General features: G+C 41.4%; 1 protein-coding gene across 3 annotated transcripts in view; it reads left to right on the plus strand.

The window, feature by feature from the left end:
* The window catches only part of INTS9 (integrator complex subunit 9), a 109,137-nt gene that overhangs the window by 37,930 nt on the left and 58,086 nt on the right, over nucleotides 1–13,121 (plus strand). For 2 of the 3 annotated variants that reach the window (XM_078445577.2, XM_078445578.2), the window contains 3 exons: nucleotides 2,936–2,996; nucleotides 6,320–6,382; nucleotides 11,107–11,246. In XM_078445577.2, the coding sequence (XP_078301703.1) occupies nucleotides 2,936–2,996; nucleotides 6,320–6,382; nucleotides 11,107–11,246 (264 nt within the window). The remainder of the gene's footprint in view (nucleotides 1–2,935; nucleotides 2,997–6,319; nucleotides 6,383–11,106; nucleotides 11,247–13,121) is intronic. The other variant, XM_078445579.2, reaches the window with a different exon arrangement.

Genomic DNA, 13,121 nt, shown 5'->3' on the forward strand with positions numbered 1-13,121 from the left:
TAGGTGGCTCAATCAGCTGAACGTCCAGCTCTCAATTTCAGCTTAGGTCGTGATCCCAGGGTGGTGTGATGGAGCCCTGTGTCAGGCTCCCCGCTGTGTGTGAAGCCTGCTTAAGATTTTCTCTCTCCCTCTCCACTAGTCCCTCCCCCACTTGTGCACATAACTAACTAACTAACTAATACAAATTCTGTAATCATTAAGAGCAAAGTCCTAAGTCCCTTCCCTTTTGGTAGCTTAAAGTGTACTGACTCTTTATGATTTAGTCATTAACTGAGTGGAACTCAGTAAGTAAATATTTTCATCTCTGTAGTCAGCATCCCTTTGCCGTTTGGTGACACGTCTGTGGCCCTCATTTTTGGCACTATTGTTATAACATGGCCAGGCTCTTTGAGCAGTCATTCCCATTTACTGGCAATTTCTCAAATCCAGAACAACCACACGTGTTTTATAGAAGGCTTTGATGTTTAAAAAAAGTATTTAGCAAGAGTTAAAACTATAGGATCTTAGGAGCACCTGGCTGGCTCAGTTGGTAGAGTATGTGACTCTTGATCTTGGGGCTGGCTGTAAGTTCAAGCCCCATGTTGGTAGAGATTACTTAAAAATAAAATCTTAAAAAAAAAAGGTTGGGGGGGGTACCTGGGTGGCTCAGTCAGTTATGGGTCTGACTCTTGATTTCAGCTCAGGTCATGATCTGACTGTTAGTGAGATCCCACCCCATGTCAAACTCTGCGCTGACAGCATGGAGCCTGCTTGGTATTCCCTCTCTCCTCTCGCTGTATCTCTCCCCGACTTGTGTTTTTTCTCTCTTGCTCCCTCTCAAAATAATAAACATTAAAAAAAAAAAAAAAAGTACAGTATCTGAAAATTTTACGTTTTAAAAAAGTTATTTTTGGGCTCCTGGGTGGCTCAGTTGGTTGAGTGTCTAGTTCTTGATTTCAACTCAGGTCATGATCCCAGGTTCATGGGATTGAGCCTTGTGTCAGGCTCCATTGTAAGTGTGGAGCCTGCTTAAGGTTCTCTCTGTCTCTGTCTGTCTGTCTGTCTCTCTCTCTCTCTCTCTCTGTCTCACACTCTCACTCCCCCTCCCCCTCCCTTCCTCCCTCCACCCCTTTCTGGCTTTTGTACTCTCTTGCTTGCTCTCTTGCTCCCTCTCTCGCTCCCTCTCTCGCTCCCTCTCTCGCTTTCTAAATAAACAAACAAATTTCTCTGATAAGCAGTGTACCATTCTGATCATTTGTTGAAGACAACTAACTGAATCAGTTATCTGTAATTTGAAGGCTGATTTCTGTGTGTCTGATGGGAAACAGAATGCATGTCCTATGATTCAGTTCACTTTTAAAGGGAAGTGAATATTTACAACCTTCCTTTAGAGAGCTAGCATGCACAGAATGAGAACAGTATTCACACTGTTTTGTCATTACATTTTTATCTGAATGCTTGGTTTTTTTAATCTGACCTGGCAGTCAATGTATTTTTCAAGAAATAAGTCTATAAGTGAAGACACACGTGACTTTGAAACGAGATGGGAATTAAAGAGCTAATGATAGAATATTTTTCTGTGAGGTTAGTGCAGAAAACTCCCAGAGTTTAAAAAACAAGTTTATCAGGTATAACTTATATGACCCAAACTTACTCTGCTAGTAGTAATTTTCATTCCCAAGTGTGAAATCAAAATTCTCACTTTTTGGTAAATCAAAGCAAAATGTAAACAGAATGTAGGCAAAGCGTATGTGGGACTTCCTAGTCTTTACATTCTCACACCTTCTCTGTAAGTTTTGAATTACTTCAAAATTAATAGATATCCCCCAAATTCCTATTGTTTTCTGAAATTAGATGCATGTGTATTTTTATTCAGGCTTTTAGCCTTTCCTAGAAGATTGGAAAATATTCACAATATTTATGTTTCTTATTTTCATTCTCTTTCACCTAATTACAAAGTCAGAATTTGATAAACCTATTTGGCAAGAGGCTAAGGGACTGTATATTAATTTGGTTTCTGATTATAGTCTTTTAGTCCCACACTGTTACCTTGCCCTTAATTTTTACTTTACAGACTAATTTTGTGAGGAGGCGCTAAAATCCTGTTGCCACCCAACTTGTACTCCCAACGTGCTTTTCTTCACCTAACACCTGGATCATTAAGTTCTTCTTTTAACCAGCATATTTCTCCCTAAGGTATTTGCATTTTCAGCCTTCAGCATAATTCTGCTAGTCAACTGATAGCACACAGTTAAAACCTGAGATTGCCAGAAGTGCATGATTTCTGAATCTAGACTTTCTTAGTGTATCCTACATGTGAAACGAGCCTCACCTCCTAGAAATTATTCACCTATGCTGTCATTTTGTAACACTCAGGAAAACTAGGTTCGTTTTCCAGATTTGGAAACCCAAGCCACAGGTGCAAAGTGACTAATCCACTTATAAGCAGTGGATGTGGAATGTGGACTTGACCAGAATTCAGGTACTGTATTTTTATTTGCAGTGAATTTAGACTGATAGGCAGCTAAGTGTTCTTGTCAGAACACCTGACCCCTCTGAGTCTGTTTTCTCATCCACAGTATGATGATCCTGTTTAGCCTTCCCCGCAGGCTTGTTGTCAGGCACAAGCAGGGTGAAGTCAGGGGCAGTAATTGGAAAACTATAAAATGCTCTAGTGTCTCATCTTTCTTTTTTCTCTTTATTATTTTGCATAGGATTCTCTTAATTTTCCCAGTTGAGTGCTAAACTCTTTGGCTTGTTAATGTTCCATCCCCACATAATTCTTAAGCTTGCTACAGTGTGGTTATTTTTCTTTCATCTTTTTGATTAGTGTTTTGGGTGGACATTGTTGCCAGTAATTTCAAACTGTTTTTAACTTTATGGAGATGATAACAGTCACCATGAAATCACTGAGGACTGTAATCGATTTAGGATAATTTAATCTTTTGTTTTGCAGTCCCAGGCTGTCTAATCTTCCTGGCTGGTCCCTAAAGGATGGAAATGCTTTCTTGGACAAGGTAATGATAACTGAAGCATATCTATACCCAGTGGAAAGCCATCTTGTCACACCAGAGCCACCGTATAGTACTGTGACTGATGGGTTCATTTTTTTCTCAATATATTCTCTCAGAAAAACCCCAAGATCCATGTAGGGTCTTCAGTACTTGGTGATTATTGTCTTTAAGAGCCTTTTAGGGAATCTCAGTGTTCAAATTCAGGTCCAATTTGCTCGTATGTAAAAATCTAAAAACTTGTGCTGCAAATACATTTTATCACCACAGAAAGAAAACTATTATTTTTAGAATTGCGATGAGAGTTTCAAAGGTAATACTGATAGAGAGTTCCATCCAATTCATTCTATTTTCAGGCTAGACTGACACCATGACTGGAAAGAGTAAAACTTTAAAAAAAAAAAAAAAAGACTTTAAAATCCTCAAGTATGTGAGTTTTAAACTGCTTCTATCCATGCTTAGGGAAGGTGGGGCTTTGAAAAATTTTGGTTCTTACTCTTTGGGTGAGGAGAGGCCATGGAAGATTGCAGGAGGGCAGTGTCATCATCTGATCAGATCTCTTGCTGCCTTGTGGGGAACAGACTATGAAGCCAGTGTTTAACTTCCCAGGCAATGTTCTTGGGGGAGTGGGAGAGTAACATGATCTTGGGTGAATTCAAATTGAGGGCCTTCCAAACTATGAACTAAGATCTCACTCCAGCCTTTCCTGGTAGCCTGGAATGGATAACCTTATAGGTATGAAAAGAGAGCACACAACTAGGAATCCAGGATTTGGGGCCCTACTCTGACTTTAATCATGGACTAGCCCTACAGTAAATGACTTAAATAACTTTTTTCTTCAAGGCTATTAAATTTTTGACATTGGATTATCATCACAATAATTCCTTCCTCCGACCAGTTTTTAGGCAGTTAATTTATAAATGAGAGACCAAAGGTACAAAAAATGTTAAAACTATAATCTAGTCACATTTTCTCCTAAAAAAAAATCACAGGCAAAGGAAGGTCAAAAACTGTGAAGCTCATCCATGCCATTCTCAGTCCTCTAAATCATTCTTCCTCTCCCAAGTTTCACAATTGAAAGACTAAAGAAATTTAAAGATCCTCAAAATGACTCATCCGCATAAGGCATTTCCTTCTTGTAATAGGTACTGTTAAATAAAGAGGGGATCTTTTTACAGAATTAATTTCTGTAACTGCATCCCAACCTCCAGTGCAAGGCAAATGCATAATTTGAAACCAGGTTTCCCTCATAGCCAACTATAAAATTATGTGACATTCAGAAACCTGTGCACCTGATTTCAGCCTAACTCTCCTGCTGGCTGTAAATCATTATTCCCTGAGAAAGGCTCAGAAGCATCCCATTACCAGTGCATTGTGAGCGAAAATGACTTGCATGTGTATGTGGGAGCATTTCATTAGAAGGGAGTGGTGAATAAAATACAGGGGCACTGTAAGTGCGTGGAATGCAAATATGCTTCTCCAGGCCAGAAAGCGTCAGAAGAGGCTCTGTCATGTGAGCTAGACATGCCCTGATGTGCAGCATTATGGAGAAGAAGATTACATAGCCAGTTTAAGAGCAGTCAGGGCTTTGAAATTTCCCATGATTTGTCTCTAATCATATTTAACCTCATCCTAAGGGAGTTGGGAGTCTTCTCCCATTAAACGTAATTGTTCATTTGTTTTTAGCTAGCAGGTACATTGTAATTAAGAACTATTTTCAGTCCGTTTTTGGCTTAGTGTTTCACTGTTTAAAAGGTAGTCATATAAAGAGAGGAACCGGAACCAGAGTTTACTGTGGAAGGTAAGGGGAGGAAACCTTCTGTCAAGGTTCTGATATAAGACCTGTAAAATTCAAAAGGAGAATTACACAGTTAATACCCTAATTTCAGATAAAGATTGAGAATAAAACCATTCAAGCTCCCATGTGTAAAGACACTTGTATATGAATATATAGAAATACATGTTCAATGACTAATGAAAACATGATGGAACAAAATTCTAACAGTATTTTTCTTTTTCTGGAAAGAGCAAACTGTCGAGCAAATTCTCACTTTTACTGGTTTCCTTATAAAGTCACAGAAAACTTTGACCTTGATAAAGCAAAAAATCCTCCACAGATTTCAGTTTCAAGTATAATGTGGGAAGATAGCCACTCGAGTGGCTTTCTGGAGGCATTTGTAGCAGACCCCATAGGTGGCCCCCTCGTGCTTCTTCAGTGTGCTGCTCTGTCATAATTTCAGCTGCCCATACCTGTATGAGTCTGCCGGAGAGTTTTCCCCTGAAGCTGCACAAATGCAGGAGTTACCGTGTAAATAAATATCCTAGATCCGTTGCCTCTGAGGAGGGTAACTCCAAGGTGTGTGTTTCACACCATTTCTCAGAGTTCCCCATGGGAAGAAGTCCCAGCTACCCACAGTGGGGTACAGCTTAGTAACATACCCATGATCAGCCCCCTTCCTTTCCCCTGATCGCCCATCAGGGCTCTCATCCTCCTGCCCTTTTTTCAGCACTTCCGTGTTAGCTTGCACTCACCATTTTCTCAAGGTCTGTTTATGAGGGAATTCAAACTAAGACATATTAAATATGGTAGGGCACAAGCAGAGTAGGGAATTGTACTGTATTCTCTTTCTATATAAGTGTACTTTTTTCTCTTGAATAAATACATGTGGTTTATAATCCCAAATGAATTGTGCGCTCCGTGAGGACAAAGGTTACGTTCACAGAGGTGATAGTAGTGGTGGTGGTTTAATCCCTACCCTCTGCGCTTCATCTCCCTCCTTGCTTGCCCCTTGTCCCTCACCCCTCGATCCTTGGTAGGAGGAGAAAAAGCCTCTAAGTCGTTTGTCCTTGGCCAGGACTCCTAACCTGATTGCATAACAAAATCATTAGAGGTGCTTATTATAAATACAGGTTTCAAGGCCTCATATCCAGATTTCTAATCCCTTGATGGGGCCCAGGAATCTTTACTTCCATCAGCGTTCCCAGATGATTCTGATATTGCTGGTATAGGCTATGTAACTATTACTTGGGAAGCACTGCATTGTGATTTAGAAAGCAGCGTATATCCACACATGCTTGAAGAGACATCGAGAAATGCACGTTGAAGCCCCAAGTCAGCCACCAACCAGCGTTTTTTATCCTGCATAAGACACTTAATCTCCCTGAGCCTAAACACGAAAGCAGTTGGCCTGAATAACCTTCCGACTTCCCTCCAACTCTCTAGCAGTCTGTGATTCTTCATGGAAAGTTTGGTTTGGGGATGAAGTTTCTTTGGTGCTTTATCTGTTGGATATCTCTTCCTAGAATTTTTTCCTTTTGGTTTCTTTTAGGAATTAAAAGAGTGCTCAGGTCATGTATTTGTGGATTCTGTGCCTGAATTCTGCTTGCCAGAGGTAAGATGAAAGTGATTCTTATTGTAGAAACAAAGCATATCTTGTCATCTCTCAAAATGGAAGTCAAGAAATAATCTTAAGGGGCTTAGCTTTCTGTTTTCAAAATGAAATGAATCTATTATTCCAGGCGCATTATCATGCAACTAAAATATAATCATTTAGGAGCCTTTTATATTATCTGTAAGAAATTTAACTCTCCTTTTTGTATTCCTAGCTCTTTCTATAATCCCCACTGACACTTGTACCAGGGCATAGTTCTGAGCATGATACAGAAATAACTCAAGCCTTTCAGTTTTGTAATTATATCCCTGTGTCTTAGATTAGCCATACTGTTTGTAGTCTTGCTTACAGTGGGTAATTGGGAATTGCTGTTATTCAACCAATACAGTAAACTGTAATATCAAATATTGCTTGAAATTCACAGATTCTGAATTGAGCCACGGATACCTATTCACTTACATATTATTATCACAGTGACACTTGTTTTAAGAGTTTGGGGTCAGTTTTATCATTTTAAAGAAAACAAAGGTCAGTTTCCATTCATTTTAATTTTTTGTTTCCTTGTTTTTATTTTTTTTAATTTTTTTTTAATGTTTTATTTATTTTTGAGACAGAGAGAGACAGAACATGAACGGGGGAGGGTAAGAGAGAGGGAGACACAGAACCTGAAACAGGCTCCAGGCTCTGAGCTGTCAGCACAGAGCCCGACGCGGGGCTTGAACTCACGGACCGCGAGATCATGACCTGAGCCGAAGTCGGCCGCTCAACCGACTGAGCCACCCAGGCGCCCCTGTTTTTATTTATTTTTGAGAGAGAGACAGAGAGGCGAGCGGGAGAGGGTTAGAGAGAGAGGGACAGAGAACCCGAAGGAGGCTCCAGGCTCCATGCTGTCAGCACAGAGCCCAACACGTGACTCAAACTCAGGAACCATGAGATCATGACCTGAGCCGAAGTCGGACACTTAACCAACTGAGCCACCCAGGCGTGCCCCTGCCCCATTCACTTTAAATGCAGCTAAGTAATCTCAGTTGACAGAGTCCTGATCTCTAGAGCGGTCTAGATGGCATTCTCAACAGACAAAGTATAGGGAGGCCAGTAGCTAGTCCCAGGTTCCTAAGGAAATCAGTGAGAAGCTACCATCCTGGTCTTTCCATGTACCCAGTGGATTATGGTGCCTCTAGAAAATACTGTCACAATTCAGTGCCAGAAGAAAATCTGAAGTACTATTTCCCTTATTTTTGTACTCTTTCTCCGTCTCTTTCCATTTTAACACCTTCTTTGATATTCTGTAGATAAACTTGTTTTCTCTCGTTGAATTATGTGTATGTGTCCTTTTGGAGTTGTGGAGCAAGATTGGTAACTGAAGGTGGCAGACAAGGGAACAAGTTTGAGATAAAGTAGTAAGAGAAACAGTGAAGGTAAAGAGTTGCCAAGAATCCTGAGCTCTTCCTAACTGCTATTCAAATCTTTTGTCACCTTCATTTGTCATTTAGGAATTGGTGGGGCAGGTCCCCATCTGTTCAAAGATTCCTAATCCCAGGTGCTGCATTTATTTTCAGCTTGCTACATATGGCACTGACTGCAGCAACCTTCAGTTTATGGACCACAGTGTAGAATTTATGAATTGGTGTTCTGATGACTTTCGGACCTGCTCCATTGAGTACTAATCAATTAGAAATTGGAATTAAATAATTCGTATTTTGGGCACCTGGTTGGCTCAGTCAGTTAGGTGTCCGACTTCGGCTCAAGTCATGATCTCACGGTCCATGAGTTTGAGCCCTGTGTCAGGCTCTGTGCTGATAGCTCAGAGGCTGGACCTGCTTTGGATTCTGTGTCTCCCTCTCTCTCTGCCCCTCCCCTGCTCATGCTCTGTGTCTCTCATTTAGATGTTTTAAATAAACATTTTTTAAAAATTACTATTTCACAGTTCACCTTTCCTTGGCTAAAGGATTATTGATATATTTAGGCTTCTAGAGCTATGTAAGTTTTTTCAGCTTGTATTGTCTTGTAGTTTGTGTCAAGTTAGTAATAGTCACTATTTTAAGGTAGAGGCAGGGCATTGTATGATTGGGAGAAAATAGGAGAGTCACAGAATCAGGACAGATATACTTATTCCAGTGCAGTCTTCAGAGACTTATAGGTGAGCTAATCCCAGTCTTCCTGGAATTTAAAATCTAGTGCAACTACCTTAAATATTTTTGTATCTGCCTAAGTCCACACTGTAGACTGAGTATAAAGTCTAGGGCAATATAGTAAGAAACCAATAAATTATGAGTGTTTGACCCAATTCATGGTCTATAGAACCCAAATGTCTATATACAACAAGTTTAAAATTAAAATAATCTTAATGGATTTTGAGTGAGAGAATGTAAATAAAAACATAAATGCGAGTATATAAACATGGTTTGGATGTTAAATTTATTTCTCAGGAAAAATGCTTATGTAGGCACCCTTGATATATATACAGACAGAATATATATGTATACATATATTTTTTTCTTCTAGCTGTCCTTACCAAATTTCTAATCATTCTAGACTCTGTGGGCTGACTCTTACATATTAAAGAGAAATTTCAAACTCACCCAGTTTCTCTGTGCAAGAGGGAAAGGAGATGCTTTTGAGCTTTCTTGTTGTTTCAACCGTTGTTTTCTTGTTTTCTAAAGTTTTTTTTTTTTTAAGTTTATTTATTTATTTGGGGGGGCGGGGGGAAGGGCAGAGAGAAAGGGAGAGAAAGAATCCCAAGCAGGCTCCACAGTGCCAGCACAGAGCCTGACACAGGGCTCAATCCCACAAACTGTGAGATCATGACCTGAACCGAAATCAAGAGTCAGACATTTAACTGATTGAGCCACCCAGGCATTCCCTTGTTTTCTTCTGGATCTGTCACTCTGCGATTATGTCTTAATTTTCTTATTTGTTTAAGAATGGTTCTAGAGAGGTAGTAGGGAATAGAACTATTGGAATGTTACATGACCCTTCCTTATGAGGATATTGTCCTGGAAGTGCAATGCACACATGGAGTTAAGGGTGGTGTAAATTAGCTGTTACTGTCATTAGGCATTTTATTCACACAGATTGCCATTGCCCTAGCAGTGAGTAACTTCTGACCTCTAATCTACATGCTGTCCTCAGGAGCTGATTATCTCTTGCCGGCTTTATTAAATTAACTTACTTTGTATGTAAAGCCATTCAACCACAAAATACCCACAGCCAAAATGGCAAACTGTCTCTATTATTTGCAAGATGGCACAGAGCTCTTTGTTCTTACTTCTTCTCTGTGGGAGACATATTAGTTCAACAACCCATTCTCCCATCTGAAACACTTCCTTGACTTACCCTATGCTGTCCTTAGTACACCATACAATTTCTCAGAGGTAACTTTAGTGATTGAGACAATGTATCTGAATAATCGCAATTCACTTTTCCCACAGAAAGTGCCAGTTCTAATGATGCATTCCTCCAACAACAGTGCGCCTAGGCCTGTTTTGCACTTGCCTACCACAACTGGGAGGGGACAGAGATGAGTCACACAGGATTCTTACCCTCAGAGACATTTAATATTGGAGGGACAAAGTGGTGCTTTGAGGAGCTGTTTTACAGAATGGCAACAGTCATAAGAGGGGCATCTACATAGAGACACCTGGGTGGCTCAGTTGGTTGAGCATCCAGCTTTGGCTCAGGTCATCATCTCACAGTTTGTGAGTTCAAGCCCCACATCAGGCGGATAGTGCAGAACCTGCTTGGGATTCTCTCCCTTTGTCTCTCTGCCCTCCCAAACTCACTCACTCTCTCTCTCTCTCTCACACACACTCTCTCTCTCTCTCTCTCTCTCTCTCTCTCCCCCCCCCAACCCATAATAAATAAACTTAAAAAAAAAAAAAAGAGGGCTTCCAGAAAATGCCTTGGTAATTCTGAGAAAGAATTGTGTTTTTTTCATCTGGGCAAATCAGGAAGGTTTAACAGAGGAAGTGAATTAAGCTTTAAAGGACAAGTAGGACTTAAATATATGGGGAAATATTCCTTTCTGCTGAAAGAGTTTTCATAAAGTTTACTAAACACGAGTGGCATTTTTCCCTCACCTGCCAACCTGTCTTTCCCTTTTCATGTGACCTTAATAGTGGAGTAAAAGGTAAATTTAAGGTTAAGGCTAGGGCAGAATATGACAGTATAATTTCCTTTTGTGATTCTGACACTAGGTTTGTTTTGGATCTATATCCAGCACTAGTGGTCAAAATTTCCCTCTAGAAGAAAAAGAAGTTTCCTCCTGCATTTGCCTTGTGAAGGGCTAGTTTGTGCCTAAGCTGCTCCCTCTGTCACCAGTAATCCATGGCAGTGGTGCATTAGATTCGCATTCCCCTCACGGCTTCTGTCGTGCTCTTTCTGCTTCACGGTACCTGGTTGCACGTGCTAGGCAGCAGCTGCTGAGACATCCTGTTGTCATTTCCCCTCATCTGCCTAACTCAGAACTCTATTTCGGTAAAATCTGAGTGCTGCTGGTGCACTGACTGGCTGCATTCTCGCTGTTAGCCATCCTGTCCTGCTACTTAATGCCAACATTAGGAAACATCCTAAAATGAGAGAATAGAAGCGTTGCGTGAAAGGCATCATTATTCTGTAGTACAAGAACAACTCCTCTGCATTCTGACAGCATCATTTTTCAGTCACATCATGTTGATCTATGTGCCCTGAACAGATATGTATCATTCCCTCCCCTTTCTTTTCAGACTGAGCTAATAGATCTGTCTACGGTAGATGTGATCCTCATCTCTAACTACCACTGCATGATGGCACTGCCCTACATCACTGAGCACACTGGTTTCACAGGCACAGTGTATGCCACAGAGCCCACCGTCCAGATCGGCAGGTGAGAGTATTTATTCTCCCAGCAGCAGAAAGTGGCTGAAGAACTCCTTCCTTCCTTGGTGACCATTTAACAGAATGTTGTGCCAAGAGTGATTGGTGTTTCCTTCTGAGCAACTAACCCAGAAGTAGAATTGGTGTGAGTAGACTACTCTCCACAAATAAAACAAGCATTCATTGGAATTGCCTCAAGATTAATGCAGCAAGTAGTCTCAGTCTTTTGTTTGGTTTTTTGAAACAGAGTGGAAGAAGGTGTTCACAGAGACCGGTCCTCTGTGCAGATGACCCTAATTAGAGGAGGTAACGTTGAGTAAGATGTCACAAAGATGTAATGCAAAGAGCTTCAGGAGAAAGGAGCATAGCCTATTGAAAAGAAGAGATCGTATTACTTTGCTTTCAGAATTTCCTCCCTGTATGATTTAGCACAGACTGTAAATGGAGACAGCTTGTAGAAAACAGGATAAGTAATTAGATGGTTAAGTTGACTGTACTTGTGACAGGGTGAAACTCAGAGCTCTAAGGAGTAAAAGGAGCCTGGCTTTGTCTCTGAGAATGCTCTGCTGTCTCTTCCTCTGCCCCTCCCAAGCCTTCACGATGCAAGTGGTTGCTGCCAGTACCTATAGCATCATTTAGTGAGAGAAAAATCACGTGAAGAAAATTACCTACCCCAGAAAAAAGAATTATGTTGAAGCAGACTAACAAGTATGGTATAAAGTGAAACTAGCAAGACTCAAAATACAGGATCGAGGTGTTGATACAGACTCTTAGCTTCGGGTTCCAGTGTCTTGCAAAAGTACAAGATGGAATTACCAGAAAGAAACCAAATGTGTCCTTGTTTTTTGTGTCCGTTCACGTTAAAGAACATTTCATGTGTACAGGAGAAGCCTGGAGATCTGAGGAAGGGACATTATAGGAAAGGCAAACACATGGTGGTGGATCACTGATAATGAGAGGATAAGCTGAAAACATCAGACTCTACTCTGAAAAGGTTAAAGCATGAGGAAGGACACGCCAGACTGTTCTCCAGGAACTCCAGCCAGAACGATAATGTGCCTGGGTCCCAGATCTTTGAATGTGCTAGAACTAATGCTGCTCCTTCAAGATGAAAGGAGATGGGATGGGGAATAAATAAATCGATGGAAATGAAATGAAGTTGTTCAACGTTCAAGTGCTAACTACAGCCTACCGTATCTCTATGTTGATTGGGAGAGGATTTGAGTCAATATGGGTCCTCTCTACTGCGTTCTGAAAGGGGAGTCAAGATGTTGAAAATCTTTTTCTTGCTTTTTGGTCATCCTCTAGTCATCCAGGATTCTCACAGGTCTCTGCCATGCACTTCTCAGAGCACATTGCATCATCGATCCACTCGAGTAAAGCATTTCTTAGGTTCCCCTCTGTTGTGATTTTGTGGTAATCTATCTCATGATCTGCACACAGAACCTGTCCTTTTGCAAGTCTTGAGTTAGGCTTTTAGGATTAATTCTTAAGAGTATTCTTCCATGTGGAATTTTGTAAATTCCCAAAACGCATGTCAAGAAAACGTGCTTTTCGGGGGGGTTCCGGAAGATGGCGGCGTAGGAGGACGCGGGGCTCACAGCGCGTCCTGCCGATCACTTAGATTCCACCTACACCTGCCTAAAGAACCCAGAAAACCGCCAGAGGATTAGCAGAAGGGAGTCTCCGGAGTCAAGCGCAGACCAGAGGCCCACGGAAGAGGGTAGGAAGGGCGGCGAGGCGGTGCGCGCTCCACGGACTGGCGGGAGGGAGCCGGGGCGGAGGGGCGGCTCGCCGGCCAAGCGGAGCCCCCGAGTCTGGCTGGCAAAAGCGGAGGGGCCGGACAGACTGTGTTCCCACAGCAAGCGCGACTTAGCGTCTGGGA

The sequence above is a fragment of the Panthera onca genome, chromosome B1, assembly GCF_046562875.1.
Source record: "Panthera onca isolate mPanOnc1 chromosome B1, mPanOnc1 haplotype 2, whole genome shotgun sequence".
Lineage (NCBI taxonomy): Eukaryota > Metazoa > Chordata > Mammalia > Carnivora > Felidae > Panthera > Panthera onca.